Below are 15,999 nucleotides of genomic sequence, written 5' to 3'. Positions count from 1 at the left end.
CAGGCTCCAGGCTCTGAGCTGTTGGCACAGAGCCCGACGTGGGGCTCAAACTCACTAGCTGTGAGATCATGACCTGAGCTGAAGTCGGACGCTTTTAACCAACTGAGCCACCCAGGCGCCCCTCCAAAGCTTAAACTCTTAGCCACTAACTTAAAACACACAATTAAAAAATAAACCAAATCAAAAAGTTTTCAAATTTATCTTTTGTTAATCATTCAACCTAATACGCAGTTATTTTTTTTTTTTAATTTTTTTTTTTTCAACGTTTATTTATTTTTGGGACAGAGAGAGACAGAGCATGAATGGGGGAGGGGCAGAGAGAGAGGGAGACACAGAATCGGAAACAGGCTCCAGGCTCTGAGCCATCAGCCCAGAGCCTGATGCGGGGCTCGAACTCACGGACCGCGAGATCGTGACCTGGCTGAAGTCGGAAGCTTAACCGACTGCGCCACCCAGGCGCCCCAATACGCAGTTATTTTGATGATTAATAGATGGAGTGAAATTTTAGAACTTTCTCATAGGTCCTAGAATGGTAGCTTTGATTTTGTGCAAATTTTTGCAGGTTTTCTTTGCCCAACAACTCAGCGTTTCCTATCAAAATACCCAGCGACATGTCCTGACTTGTTCTTTCAGTGGAGACATCCTTTCCTAGCCAGGATTGGCAGAAGTAGCAATAGCATGCGTTGGCTTGTTCTGGAGGCTCTGGTGTGAAACTGAGCTGCATAGAGTAGAAGAAGAGCTTCTGTCATCTTGGCAGCATTTGTTGTTGGTTTGCCTCTTTGAAAGAATCTTCAGAGAGGAGCACAAAAGAGGATGTTGCAGGGTCCAAGAAAGTGTATGCAGGAAGAGTGGCAAGTTAGAAAATCCATTTATATTTCTACTGTAGCAGCCATAACATGTGAGGAAAAATTCATAGCAATTTATAACAGGTGAGAGGAAAAGGGAAGACGCAGAAATACTGTCAGAACTTATTAGATGTAAGTGTTTGTCACACACTGAAGATTTTTTTGCCATACAAGAAGTTGTACATAATTAATGTGTATAACTTGATGACTTTGGAGCTAAGTATACACTCATGAAACCATCACCACAGTCTATGCCATAAACCTATTCATCAGCTCTCAAAGTTTTCTCCCTTTCTTTTATTTATTATTATTTTTGTTGTTGACAAGAACATTTGGTATAAGCTTTACCCTCTTAGCAAAATTTTAAGTATACATTACAGTATTGTTAACTATAGATTTTGTGCTGTGCTGTAGACCTCTAGGACTTATTCATCTTGTATGAAAAAAACTGTACTCGTTGACTAATACCTCCATTTCCTATGACACATTTTTCTACTAATCTAAAGTTGTGGATGTCAGCCCTGGATAAGAATAATTAAGAGTTTGGCCAAATAAGGTCTTCTCATTATGCCTTACCTCAAGAAAGTTAGGTGGAAAACCTAGGTGATTCTTTTCTTTTTAATAAGAAATCTATTATTTATTTAATAATAAATTCTGTATGCAGAAACTTTGTATCTGCAAGACAAACCAAGCATCAGTGTCTGGTCCATGGGTCTGATGATGGAAAGACACTCCTTCAGCTATGCCAAACTATGTGCTTACTTGAGGTATGTGTGTGTGTGTGTGTGTGTGTGTGTGTGTGTGTTTTACCTCCAGGTTAGGACCATATAAATCTTATAAATGTTACTGTCAACACTAGTCAGTTGGATATGGGAAGACATGACTGAAGTTAATCCTGTATTTTGTGTTTAAATACTCATTTTTGGCTTAGTAGCAATGACTTGTTGCAGGAGTGGAAACCTGTCATTATCCCTTTACATAAATACAAGATTACCTGATTCTGTGCTGCTTTCTAATTAAGAGAGTTCTTTGCAATCCTCTCTTGATTATGAAGGAACGTAAATACTTCCTTTGCCTTCTGAGGAAATGAGGACATACTTATTCTTTCAATGTCACTGTTTTGCTTATATTATCATAATTTGATGCTCTGTGTTTCCACATAGAATTTTCTGTTGGCTAATTTAATAATGAGAAATTCAGCACAAAGAAAACATCAGAGATGTTCCAAGGCATAAATTTTGAAATATGATGGTCTCACACACTTCATGGGAATGAAGGTGGAAGTCGAGATAGTGTTGAGGAGTAAAAAAGTTGTAGTTGTTCAGATGTGTTGTTTTCCACAAGTCATGGAAACAACTGAGGTGGAAGGATCCATTTAAAGTTATGATTTAAAAAAAATGAAACAAAATAAAGCAGAAATCAGGCTCTTAGATGCAGAGAACAGATTGGTGATTGCCAGAGGTGGGGGGTGGGAGGTAGAACAAATGGGTAAAAGAGGTCAAGAGGTACAAACTTTCGGTTATAAATAAGTCATGGGCATGTAATATCCAGTTTGGTCACTGCAGTTAATACTGAATTGCATAGTTGAAAATTGTAAAGAGAGTAGACCTTAAAAGCCCTTATCACAAGAAAAAAATGTTTTGTGACTATGTATGGTGACAGGTGTTACCTAGACTAATCATGGTGATCGTTTCATAATATAAAATATTGAATCAAAATCTCTCTCCATAAAGTTATTTTTGTATCTCGCTACATGTCACGAAACTTCTAAATAGTGTGCTATCAAAGTCCTTCTTGAGGAGTTCACGAAAAAGGAGATTCCATGACTTTCGGGTAGCTTGTTTTCCTTGTTAAATGTGGAAGAGATCATTGTGCCCTGAAAAAGAACCTCACAAATGCTTCAAAATAGTAGCCAATCATGTATTTGCATTCTTTCTATCTATTCCTTTGTCTCTACCTTTTTATCCCTCTATCTCCCAATCTTAGCTATATAGAGATGGATATAGATTGCTCTGTCCTCTATGTCCAAATAGATGTATTTGCCTACAACGTACTACATTTTTCATCTTAAGAATTACATCTAGATTTCTAGTCTTTTAAAAATTATTTTCACTGTTTTCTTTGTATTCTTTCCAACTTTTCGTGCTCTCCCCAAGTTAGAGCTGAACGCAAGCAGGGTATTTTGACAGAATAATAATTATGTTCTATTACTACCGAATTGCTATAGATAAACCTTTACATTTGTGTCACTTTATTGAATGACCCTAAGGAAGTAAGTTGCTTCTCTGGGTCTCTGTTTGCCTGACTACAATCAGGGTTTCTGTAAGAATTAAATTAGAAGGTGTAGTTTCCTGGCCACCTGGTTGTTCTTACCAGTGTCTAGTTTCTTCCTACTCTGGTCACTGAATCCATTTGTACTTGTTCTTTTAGACATCATTCCCTTGAGTTTTAACCATGTCTGTGTTGTGTTTAGATTTTTCTGTTTTACATTTTTTTTAAAGAAAAAAAAAAAAAAAGCAAAGACACCAACCTAGAATGGCCCATGTCTTGTCACAGAGGGATCCGGCAGAACAGAAGGAATCTCGGTCTTCACTTGTGGAAAACGTGGTTTCTGGCACCTGGAATTCAAAACAATTATCTTCTTTTCTTATCAGTGATTCCCCTTAATTAAAAATGATCTCAGACTGTGTTGTTGAACAAGTGTTAAAACATATCATCTCTGGGGGCGCTTGGGTGGCTCAGTCGGTTAAGCGTCCAACTTCGGCTCAGGTCATGATCTCACTGTTCGTGAGTTTGAGCCCCGCGTCTGGCTCTGTGCTGACAGCTCAGAGCCTGGAGCCTGCTTCAGATTCTGTGTCTCCCTCTCTCTGCCCCTCCCCTGCTCATGCTCTGTCTCTCAATAATAAATAAACGTTAAAAAAAAATTAAAAAAACCAAAAAACATATCATCTCTGGTTCAGAGTTACTCATTTTTAGACCCAGTGAAGACGTGGAGAAAGTGCTGAATTGCCAATAACCAGAAGGAAATATCTTTAACTTTTACTTGTTTCTTTTTTTTATTTTTTTATTTTTTTTATTTTTTATTTTTATTTTTTTTCAACGTTTATTTATTTTTGGGACAGAGAGAGACAGAGCATGAACGGGGGAGGGGCAGAGAGAGAGGGAGACACAGAATCGGAAACAGGCTCCAGGCTCTGAGCCATCAGCCCAGAGCCTGATGCGGGGCTCGAACTCACGGACCGCGAGATCGTGACCTGGCTGAAGTCGGACACTTAACCGACTGCGCCACCCAGGCGCCCCAACTTTTACTTGTTTCTTAATTGTTAGATGCATTGAAGCTTGTCAGTCGAGTGCATTTTTTTTTTTTTCACACTCTCACCTGACTTTTGAAAGTTAAGGTAAATTGACCTTGCTGTTCTTACTCTTCAAACTTTGTATAAATAGGAGGATATGGGGATATTTTTGGAATTTACCTATATGGCCTTCTGGGGTTGATCTGGAACGTCTGAGTCGAGCCATCCACTTTTCTTCACTGAACATCCATTCTAATCCAGTTTCTGCTCCTCAAGTCTACACTTGTGCAAGTCTGCACCCAAGGTGAATTGTACAGTTAAAGGATGAGGAAGGTCAGCCAAAGCAAGATCTAAAGTTCTGAAGATACTTATTTTGTGGCATCCCTTTAAAGGAAGACATAAAAATAACAGGCGTGTCCTGGGAGACAAACCCAAGCTTCTGGGACTGATGGCCCGATGGTTACCAGAGCCGTGGTACCTTTTTCATTATGTTAGGTTGGAGGCCTTACCTTCTCTTTAGTCCAGCTTTTCTCTCTGAAGCATTGTAGAATGTCAAAACGTTTGTCTAAAGGACCGTTGCAAATTACCAAACAAATAATAAACGAGTGACAGCCCCACCTCATCCAGCACCTCCGCTAGCACCATTCCTGCATGAAGAAGAGATCCAGAGTCCCCAGGTATTTCCTTTCTGACTGGGAGGATGGAAAAAACGTATCAACTAGAAAAAGATGTAAATTAGTGATACAAATACATATGTAAGTCAGTTCTTTACATTATATTTCTTAATAACTATTAATTATAGAGAGTAGTTCCCCTTTTACTAAATGGTTAAGGAATACCCATAAATTTCTTGCCAAACAGTTTTATTTTAACAGTGTTACACTGTTAAAGTTTTAGGGTGTACTGTTTAAAATTTGTAATACATCAAGTAAAAAGACAGTTTGAAAAATTTTTTTTTTTTGCTTAAAACAATTTTTATTTTTGGTGAAAAAATACAGATACATTTTTGCTTTGGGTTTACTTTTACATAGCAAATCAATGTTAGGACCTCCTAGACAAGATTAATCTATTTTTTTTTTTAAATTTTTTTTTAATGTTTTATTCATTTTTGAGACAGAGAGAGACAGAGCATGAACGGGGGAGGGGCAGAGAGAGAGGGAGACACAGAATTGGAAGCAGGCTCCAGGCTCTGAGCCATCAGCCCAGAGCCCGACGCGGGGCTCGAACTCATGGACCGCGAGATCGTGACCTGGCTGAAGTCGGACGCTTAACTGACTGCGCCACCCAGGCGCCCCTAGATTAATCTATTTTTATTAGAAAACACATTTATTTCCACTTCCCCCTCACATAGCCTTTGTTGCCATCACATAGATTCCTCTGCAGTTTGGCAATGCAGCGTTTCCATTTCACCTGAGCTGGGTTTTAAGAGGCAACATTAAAATACTTTGAGATTCCGAAAATACTTTTGAACTTGGGATAAGGATAATTATGATTATTATTTAATTCCCACGCAGAATAGAGGCACAAATCAACCATGTGTGATCTAGACCCCGGAGCGAGCTTCCCAGTGGTACCAGCAAGGCAACTTCCTTAGGACCTGGCAGCTGCTCCGCAGAGTCTAGTTCCCTCCACAGAGACTAGTTCCCCCCACAGAGTCTAGTTCCCTCCAAAGAGTCTAGTTCCCCCCACAGAGTCTAGTTCCCTCCAGAGTCCCCTCACTTCAAGATGGGCACACTGCAGCTGTTGTTGAAGCAGCAGGATTGTCTTGACAGAACAGATCGCCCGCACATCTTTCCTAGCACATAACCTTCCTGGCAGTGATGGTGCCAGGGAGAGGGAAGAATGTTAGATGTAGGGACATTTAGGAGGCCTCTACCCACCCAGGTAGCCTCAGGACTGTATCCTTCTGTGTTAAAACACACTTTATTACTCTGCATTCCATCTGGAAAAACAAATATGTTTTGAATATAGCAAACAAACAAACCCAGAGAGGAGTATTTTATGTACAATTAGAGATAATGGAGCTCAACAATGACCTTGTAAAGATTCAGCTAAGACAAAAATGTTGATGAGCAGACAGAGTGTTCTCTCTGGGCTAAAGGCTGAAGATCTTGAATGACCAGAAATGATTTGAAGAACTGCATTGCCATCATGGCCATGTGCATGAAGTCATAACTTCTAAATCTAACATTGTTATGCTAGAGAATTAAATTGCTGAAGCTGTTTAAAAGGAGTGAGGCTTAATAGAGGTTACTGACAATCTCTTTCCATATCCATTTTTGACTTGAAATGGTGCTTATCATACATATTCAAAAATTTCACCATATGCTATTCTGGTCAGACGCCTCTTTTGCTTATGAGAAGAAACATGTTTTGTATTCTCACAAAGTCTGTGGACATTGTTAACGTAATAAACATCGCTATATGTCATATGTAAGCTACATCTACCTACTGACATTTAAAAAAAATAGAGTAAAGTTCAAGAACTATTAACACAAGATTTGTACTGAGAAGGGTGTAGGAAGGAGCTCGATGTAAATTATTTTCTTTGGATGGATCATTTCAAAGTAGTTTACAAAAACACAAAATATTATTTACACAATACTAAACTTTTCCTAAATGTTCTATGATATTTCTATTTCAAAACTGTCTTATTTTGAGAATTGAGGAATATACATACAGCAAGTTTAACGCATAAGCCAATAGCCCTTAGCTTGAGCGAAAGATGCATTTAGAGTCTCCCAACACCGAGAAGGTGGCAAAAACTCAGCTGCACCTACGTCCTTTTTCCAAGCAGCTCGAAATGCTTTAGCAAAGACCTTATGACTCTTACATCATTATTAGTGACATAAGAAAAGGTGACAGAGACAAGAACTGGGGCTCTTGACACCAAGTGCCTAATCCACTGAAACACACTGCATTTTATTTAAAGCGACAGATACCTTTCATTGGCACTGCCCAAATAGAAGTTTAAAAGCTGTTAATTGTTAAGTGAAAATTTTCCCACTGAATACGATCTTAAGGTTTTTTGAGAAACATCAAGATTTACTACCACCTGAATGGTATTTGAGAAGTAAGAGTGACAACATGTTCAGTTTGGGGATATTAACTAGAAAATTTAAACTAATCATGATCAGTTTATGAGAGTACCAAATTAGTGCCCAATTAGACCAATACTGTGAGCTTTGCTATGCTACTTTGAACAGTTTGGCCCAACTATCTATCTTCAGCTGCTATGTTTATTCCAGTTCATTCTGGTCATATCAGACGGGAACAAGGATCTTCTGTACTGATCGTATTATGTGACCCTCATAGCTCCGCCGGAGTTTGTAGGTTGCCAGGAACATTGGCAATGGGACAAATCACTCTTTCTGTCACTATCACATTTTGCGTGAGACACGGCTCAAAGACTGTAGTGGAAGGTTGCACGAGAGAACCAGAGGCCGAGTAAGTCTCTGTTACCAAATAGCTACCAGGCTGCAAAGGGTCAGGCATGGCAATGGCTGGCTGGAGGACAGAGCCGGAAGCAGGCAAAGCGGAAGCTCCTTGACTGCCTGGCACAGGCTGGCCCCTAACGGATTCTGACTGTTGGATGTCTACGGAATAGCCACAGGGTTCAATCCTAGAATGGCCTTCTTGGGTAGGTGGCTGAGATTGTTTGGCTTCATCATCAATCCCGAGGCTAATCTCAGCAAGCTTTTTAAATTTGGGGCCAAGCGAGTCCAAGAAGCTGTCATCCAGCTCATCGGCAATAAAACTGCAACAACCCACAGAGCCCACGGGAGAACTGGGGGCACCCATTCCTTCGTTATCATAGATCAGCAAGCAGTCATTTGCTTCCTGGGTGTCGTCTTCTTCTGCACAGGCAAATGCTTTCTAAAGGTGGAGAAGAGTGGAAAAAATGAATTTTAAAAGCGTGTCAATTGAAGAATACAGTACAGTTCGCAGAACTCAAGGTTTGATCATGAATGTGTGATTTAGGTAATCCATAGAAGTAAAGGCATGCTTTGTATATCGACAGTCTTGTTACAGACATTATCTGGTGTTTGGAGAACAGTATAGTTGACATTCTTTCAAAATTGAATCTGGCCTAGGCTCGTGTTTTAATTCTGGGTTTTGAAGGTACTAACGTGGATTTAGGCCTACAAAACGAATGTGTTCAAAGCCGGGAGGTTATTCACTAGGACAAGTGTGGGGTTTCCTGTGTGTACCTCTGTTAATGCTAGACTCCCCAAACCTTGTGGGAGCCTGACCCCTAACTAAGGCTCACACCACACCTCAGAAAATCCCAAGAGTCCTCATCCCAAACAAGCTCTCCCTGCCAGTCACTGTGTCAGGATCTGCCTTCTCAGCAACAGGCCACATCCCAGGACTTAACAGCTCTGATACTGAAGCTGTGTGTGAAATCTGTTCTAATGATGCACCAATCAAGAGGCAAGACCTTCCTCTTAAAGTCTTCTCTGTTCCTGAACCCTTGTTCCTTTCAGTTCTATGCTTCCTCACGCTTCATCCGATCTTCGATCATATTCTTTTCTCCCACTTTTATTTTTGGGTCATTTATTCAATGGTTCTTCAACTTTTGGGGGCAAAGACTCCTTTGAAAATGTGAAAAATACTACAACCCTGTCTCAGAAAACTATGCATGTGTGTTCTGGCATACTTTATGGTATAGGAAACACAAAGTAAGCTGCTTTGTATTCCTAAAGAAGTTGCTGCTGATCCTGACATGCAAAAGATTTTGCTTTCCATTGTTATTCCAGCTGGGGGGATGAAGTTCCACTTGTTATATGATCTCCCTTTGTGTCTAAATACCATTTTTCCTTTTGACTAGTAGCCCCATTGTGGCAGCCACCTTACATCATCTGTATTATTTTGGCAAATAACCCTATTTTTTTCTTACATTTTAACAAGCTGTAAATAAAATAACAACAAAAACGAATTGCAAAACTGAAGTATAGTCAAGTGAAAAGACATCTAATGTAAAGATAACAAAGCCACAGGGTTTTCGACCCAATTACCTGAGAAAAATAGGAGTCCAGGAAATTCATGCTTACTGCTCCTTCCCCATAGTCCTTATTGGTTCCTCCAGTGGAATGCCTTGTTCTCATCGTTCCAGACTGTCCTGCAGAACCAATGCCAAGTCCGGTGCCTGTGCCGAATCCTGCAGCAGCCCCAGATCCTGTAGCTGCTCCAAGCTTGGTGGTCAGTTCCATTCCCGAAGCTCCTTCCACCACTGTCCCTCCAGCATATGTATTCATACAAACTTCTAAAAACGGGACAAAATTCTGTAGCATCTTATGCTGTAATTTTTTAAATTGTTTTTTGATATCCCTGAACAGATGCCAAGTAAAGCAAATAAGTATATAAGTGGGAGAAATTACAATTAAATGACTAGAGGTGGTAAGAACATCCTACGGTCTGATATGTGAGAGTAACAGAGGAGATGAAGCTGTAACAGAGGACCTTAGCAGATGAAATAGCTCTGCAAACATACTAATTGAAAAATATACACAGGAAATAGGTTTTCAGTGACAAGAGCCAGAAATAATAAAGTAAAAACAGAATATTCAGCACGTAGCCATGGAAAGCTTCTAAGGCAATGCTTATTTGTTTTCAGGAAAAAAAGAAATTGAAATTAAGCTGTCATATTGCTGTAGTATGGAAACTAAAGAGGGAACATGCATAATATAATCAAGCAAATTAGCAGGCACTAATTTAGTGTCTTGGAGCCTAAAGAAAATTTAACGAGTTATGATTATTCTATTACCTTTACATTACACTTTCATGGAAAATTATATTTTTCTGGAGAATTCTGAATATAGTTTTTGCTATGTAAATAAAACGGGAGAAGCAGGTGAGGATCTGGGGTAGCTGATAAATGCAGACATTTTGGGTGATCTCATGCAGACTTTGCAGGCTAGATATTTAAAAACAATCTGTTGCTATGTGTGGAATTAAGAAAAAATTTTAATATTAGGCATTAGTTCTTGTTCCTCCAGTGTATGCCTTAGTTGTGGCATTGAGATAATATGAATAAAATGGTCATTTGGTAAGCCAAAGAAATAAATAATTTCGCCTATGTCACAACATAAACGATCTTGTCCCATTATGCTTGAATATGAAACTGTTACTTGAACTCAAATCAGGGTATTGTTAGTTCTGGGGAAGGAAGAAGGGCAACAATCAATATAGAAGATGTGCACATGTGAGGTTTAACTGCAAATATTACCAATGTTAAGAATAGTCAGAGTTGAGTGGTAGGTACACAGTATTTGCTATATTTTCCTTTACATTTTCTACATGTGAACTCTTTCCTAATTAAAAAAAATAGTAATTGACTGAGAGTTATACTTCAGTTTATCAAAGTTTGGAAAATATATAACAAATCTTCAGATATTAAAAATGGTGGCATCACTGGACAATGAACTTCAACGAACTTACTGAAACCTGAGCTAGGTCATGGAATTGACTGATATACTAATAGTAAATCTTTTCATTGAAACCCATTGTTCACTGGTAACATCTCCCCAGCATGTGTACATATGTGCAAGTTATTAAGAAAATGATTTAGAGCACTTATTATTTTTCAGTATTTCTTATTTAATCCAATATTGCCTTAAAAATATCCATTTGTTGTTCACTTACCAGAATTTTCCATGAAATCGGCTCCATTGGCAGTTATAGGCGGCACACAAATATTTGTGATTTCCTGCAAACCAAAATAAGTATATTTAAATGTCCCAAAAATAAATATATTTAAAAATGAACCAAATTTCATGGCAATATGGGTGAAATGGGCTGTTTGCAAAAGATGACTTTACAAGAAGCCCAAATTATTGCAGGACTAACCATTTTTATGATGTAACATCTGAAGAGCTATGATCCTAAAAGGTTCCATTTATTTCAACATTGACTCACAGAGGTCTTTAAAGATCGAGGAGTGTCTTATTTTTATACCCTGCTACTGTTTTTCCTATCTGAATATAAATCTGAGTTTGCTCTCTGTGATTGAAATAAATGTTTTAATATTTTTTTGATGTTTATTTATTTATTTTGAGAGAGAGAGAGTAAGAGTGCATTTGTGAGCAGGGGAGGGGCAGAGAGAGAGGCGAGGGAAAATTCCAAGCAGGGCTCAATCCCATGAGATCAAGACCTGAGCCAAAATCAATAGTTGGACCAACCGACTGAGCCAAACAGGTGCCCTGAAATGTTTCAGAAACTGGGTCCTCACCTTGTCTTCAGGTTGAGCTCCTTCGATTCCCCACTGATGAATTGTTCCTTCCGAACCATCAGGAACTGGGATAAATCCTCCTGCCACACCCCCCATAGAACCCATCCCGCAGTCACAGATCAGCAGCAGAAGAGGGGCCACTGGTTATAAAGGAAAACAAAATATTGCAACATTTGAGTCATTTGGAAACAATTTGACGTGACAGTTGTCTGAAAAGTTCCAAAGAAAATACAATATTTTCAGTACTCATGGAACATCTAATAGAAAGAAAAATTAGTTTCTACAAAATAAAGTGTAAGCATCCTAAAATTTCATATAATTATGAAACCGAAGGAGATAGATCATTCTTGTGATATGTGTATTTTCTTAAAATAGGGACTGTTTGATGAATGGTAAAAGTGGTTGTTCAATTCCTCAATCCTTTTCTGTAGTAGATATATATTTTTATTACATTTATTTGTATATGCTGAGCTATGTATATTACGTCAGGTGAATACACACCTGATTGGTCAGGATTTTGGGCAGGTGGGTGGCGTAACGTTCCTGTAATCAGGACTCTACAGATCTCCTAGTAAACAGCAATTAACCGGCAAACTCCCTCCACAAGTAGAATGATGAGCTAATACCAATGCATTCTTAATTGTGATTTAAGAATCTCTAGCTTGGAGGGGCCTTCCAGTCAGGGTAATTTTCATTCTTTCTGTGCATATCTGTCACATCTCAGCAATAAAGATTAACATCATTCTCATGCTAATGGACCAAGAGAAAAATGTACTCTTTCTTGAAAAGAAGCACTGGAAAGCTAGGTAGTAAGTGACTCCACCCTCACGTCTGGCCTGTTAAGTCTTCTTGAATCCTCATGTTTGAATTCTGTCCATTTAGAGGTGGTTTAGTGAGGGGTTTAAGAGCACAGCCTCTGGAGTCAGACTTGCAGGGTTTGTATTTTGGCTCCAACCCTCACCAGCTAGATACGTTATATCATCTTTTCTCATTTCTATGGATTCATCCAGAGAATGGGAGAATGCATTTGATCTATATCATAGCTTATCATGAGGATCAAATAAGTTAGTAGTATAAGAAAGGGTAGTGAGTGCTATGAGGATTTGCTGGTATCGTTTGGATGGGTTACGTCAGTTATGCAAATTAGGTCAGTCCTGTGTATTAGCTCTATACAAAATGAAAAAATGCCAAGTATATAAATAAAATAGGTTGGGCATAATTGATGTATTTTCTTAAAGTCTAATATAATGTTCATGTAAATGATACTACTACAGGCTTTTTTAAATTGCCATTCTCAATTTCATGACTTTGTTAGTGTGCGGGATTGAGTCCCGTGAGTTGACAAATTAGTTTTTAAGGTGATGAAGGTACATCTGTATGCTGAGCATTTTTAGGTGGGCATGAATAATCTTTTAGTGATCTTGCTTGTCACTGTATCTGCAACATATATCTGGTTTTTATATATGTATCCAGAAAAAGTTTTCCAAAGTGTTGAGTGCATTTCTACGGTCTGAAAAATGTGTGTTCTGTCCTGCGCAAAAATCAAAACATGGCATTTTTTCAAATGGTAGCAACACAGGAAGCAAATGTGATCATGAGAATATAACACAGTGTATCTTCTCTGATTGCCATCTGGAGCCGCAATCCCAAATGTACAATGGCCTGCCTCTATGATTTATCCACACCCTTAAAGTCAGCATTTCAAAATTAAGCTCATCAGTGCCACCCTATGTATCTGTGCCTCATCTAATATTTCCAGTTTCATTGAGTGATTTAAGTGACAACTGAATTCAGTGGTTCAGCTGGGTTTCTTATCCATTCTTCATATTCATCAGTCTCCAAATCTTCTCCACGTAATGGAGATTACGTATACATCTCCATTACACGTATAACAAATATAATTGTTATATTGTAAATATAACAATGCCTCACACATTTACCCTTTCTTTTCCAGTCTCATATCACAGCTCTGAATCTGGCTTCGATCATCTCCTTGCAAGTATTACAATAACCTCCTAACTGTAATTTCATTTCTAATTTAGCGCACACACCACTGCCCGTGTTATCTTTCCAAAACACAAATATGGACATGCTAGGTTTTTATTCAGACACGTTCAGCAGCTCTTTTTTCTCATAACTTAAGGAACAAACACCGTAACAGGTATATGTAAGCCCTTTCAAGTTGGTGCCAGTGCATTCTCCAGGTTCAGCTCCTTTACTGTCCACAGTTTCCCCATTTGTTAGCCTCCCAACATGTGAGTCCTAAAACAGGAGAAGCATTTTCTGGCTTTTGCCCAGTGCTGTTGCCCTTTGGAAACACTTTCCCCTCTTTTTGTACTTATACCTGACTCATTTTTCGAGCCACAAATTGATGATTCTCCTATTCTATGAAGCCCCAGTAATAGCCCTTGGTAGTAAATTCTTCGATAGCTATTATCATGGTATAGTTTCTTCCATAGACTGAGACACACATACATCTGTGAACTACGTGAAAACCAGAATCAGGTTCCCTTTTTCAGCTGGATGCTTGTCAAGACTCACATAGATGCACTCGGAAAATTTGGTTTTGAAATCGAGTAATATGATATTGAAAAACTGAAAGGTATGTCAATTTCAGCTGTTAAATGACATGGTGCGTGATAATTGCAAAATAGGAAACACTTCTGAGGAAGGAGGAAGGAGAATATACCACGCGCGTTGGACGACTCTGGAGGTCACACCACAGTTGTAAATATAACAACTTACTATTTTTTTTAATAAGAAGAGATATGAACAAATACAGCAAACATTAATATCTGTTAAGTCTGCATGATGGCTATGTGCGTGACTATCATGTAATTTTCTATACTTCTTTGTGGTTTGAAAGTATTTCACAGATTTTTTAAAAGTTTAAGCGAAGAGGTTGGAGTGGACTTGATTATCACGCACAGTCATTTTATTCTAAAAGCCTATGGTTCTGTAATAAATTTGGGAAGGGATTGTGAATTTTTCAAAGGTTTTTCTTATATAAGAGTTTGCCATGAAGTTCTTTTACATAGAGACCTATTACATTCAAAATATTATTTGGTTCACAAGATTTTGATTTAAATGCAGCTTTTTAGAAACCTGTCCATTAAATAAAATAAATTTTGCTTTTATTGAAAAACAAAACATGTGTAGTTTCCCCACATGTGTTCAATAAACTTAATCTTATTAAGTAAAAGCCGTTAAGAGGGTGTGTATATGGGTGGTAAGCTATTTTCAGGAAGTGCTGGATTAAGCAATAATTTTTCAGGGCCCCTGATGTATTAATGTTCATTATAGAGCTCAAACCTCTATATTCTCTATGGTTTTCCTTAGATTTATTTGGCCAGGGTTCTCCTTCTGTTTTAAAATCTCATGAGATTTTAATATGGAGAAGACATTTTAGAAAGTAGTGCATTGTGGATAAAGGCGTTAGTTTGATTATGAACATTACTGGCAGTGTGTAGAAAGTTCATGCTTTAATTTTTTCTTGTTGATTCTCTTGCACTGTTTTCTAAATGTCTAACATGTATGACATGCTTTGTTGTATTATGAATATAGATTGTTGGCAAATGACATGCTAACTTTAAATATCTCAGATTCTTCCTGAAAATGCCACTTTCCTCTATCTTTGCCTAGAACGCAGTTAAGGAATGGCTCTACGTTGCAAAGGTGGCATCCTGTGCAGCATGCCTCCGCAGAGACTGATTCCGCATCCAAAACGGAATTTAACTTTGGCATACTCACATAGCAACAGCAGAAGACCAAGGAAGATCAGGCCGATGGCTGCAGGTCCCAGCCTCCATGATGAGCCTCCACCTATGCGTTCAGGGTCTTTGTGCCCATTAGAATTTCCACAGGTGTCCCTGTTGTCACACTGACAGACTTGTAGAGTCAGGCTCTCTGGTGTCTCACACTGTCTGTCCTGACTGTCGGTAACTGTGAGCGAGATGGTGTACGTTCCAGGAGACACCTGCTGCTGGGCATTAAGGAGGGCGGAAGTAGCTGCAGACAAACATCATACAAATCAACAGCAGGACAAGGTGTCTTTTGCCCTTCAAACTGCCCATTTTTGCTAACAGACCCAGGGGTGCCTTAAACATCATGGCCACAAATAGTGAGACTGATAGTAAAGTGAGATTTGAGCAGTTATTAGTGAGAAGGGGTTCAGTTGGGTAAAGCAGGCTGCGCTTCCTCCTTGTCCTTCTTTCTGCCTCTGTTATTGTCACTCATGAAGACCCAGTCCTACCCTGATATTTCCCTTGAAAGATGATGGGAGGCAGGTATCGTGTTGACACGAAGCCCCCCCTCCTGTGACGTAACCACTCTCCTGTATGTCTGCACCAACCCCCTGGACTCTGGTGTGTGGCCCTCGGAACGTATGCCTTCCCCCTGAGTTTGTGTTTTTATGCCTGACTTATCAAGACTGAGTTTCTGCTTTGGCTTCCACTACGCCAGCTGTTCCTGATAGTTTGCATCCCCTGTGCCCAAATGCTGGTTGTTGTATGGGATTCTCTGAAGTGACGGCCTGTTGCCTGTCTGTCTCATGAATGTTGATCACCCTCCATTCTCCATTGCTGTGTTGTCCCTTTCTAAGTGGGCTCCAGCAGCAGCTCTTGCAAGCTGC

At 39.1% G+C, this 15,999-nt stretch overlaps 2 protein-coding genes across 3 annotated transcripts in view; one reads left to right on the top strand and one right to left on the bottom strand.

Moving 5' to 3' along the window:
* DSC1 (desmocollin 1) overlaps positions 1 to 15,999 on the top strand; it is a 357,596-nt gene that overhangs the window by 10,865 nt on the left and 330,732 nt on the right. The gene's annotated exons all lie outside the window — the stretch shown is intronic.
* Positions 6,043 to 15,999, bottom strand: part of DSG3 (desmoglein 3) — a 33,235-nt gene continuing 23,278 nt past the window's right edge. The window contains exons 12-16 of the mRNA XM_045458570.1: positions 15,120 to 15,377; positions 11,370 to 11,509; positions 10,784 to 10,847; positions 9,157 to 9,404; positions 6,043 to 8,014 (exon numbers count right to left, since the gene is read on the bottom strand). Coding sequence (XP_045314526.1) covers positions 7,448 to 8,014; positions 9,157 to 9,404; positions 10,784 to 10,847; positions 11,370 to 11,509; positions 15,120 to 15,377 — 1,277 coding nt within the window. The 3' untranslated portion in view covers positions 6,043 to 7,447. The remainder of the gene's footprint in view (positions 8,015 to 9,156; positions 9,405 to 10,783; positions 10,848 to 11,369; positions 11,510 to 15,119; positions 15,378 to 15,999) is intronic.

Source organism: Leopardus geoffroyi, chromosome D3 (assembly GCF_018350155.1).
Source record: "Leopardus geoffroyi isolate Oge1 chromosome D3, O.geoffroyi_Oge1_pat1.0, whole genome shotgun sequence".
Lineage (NCBI taxonomy): Eukaryota > Metazoa > Chordata > Mammalia > Carnivora > Felidae > Leopardus > Leopardus geoffroyi.
The sequence above is the reverse complement of the archived record's forward strand: the minus strand, read 5'-3'. Positions and strand labels throughout refer to the sequence as shown.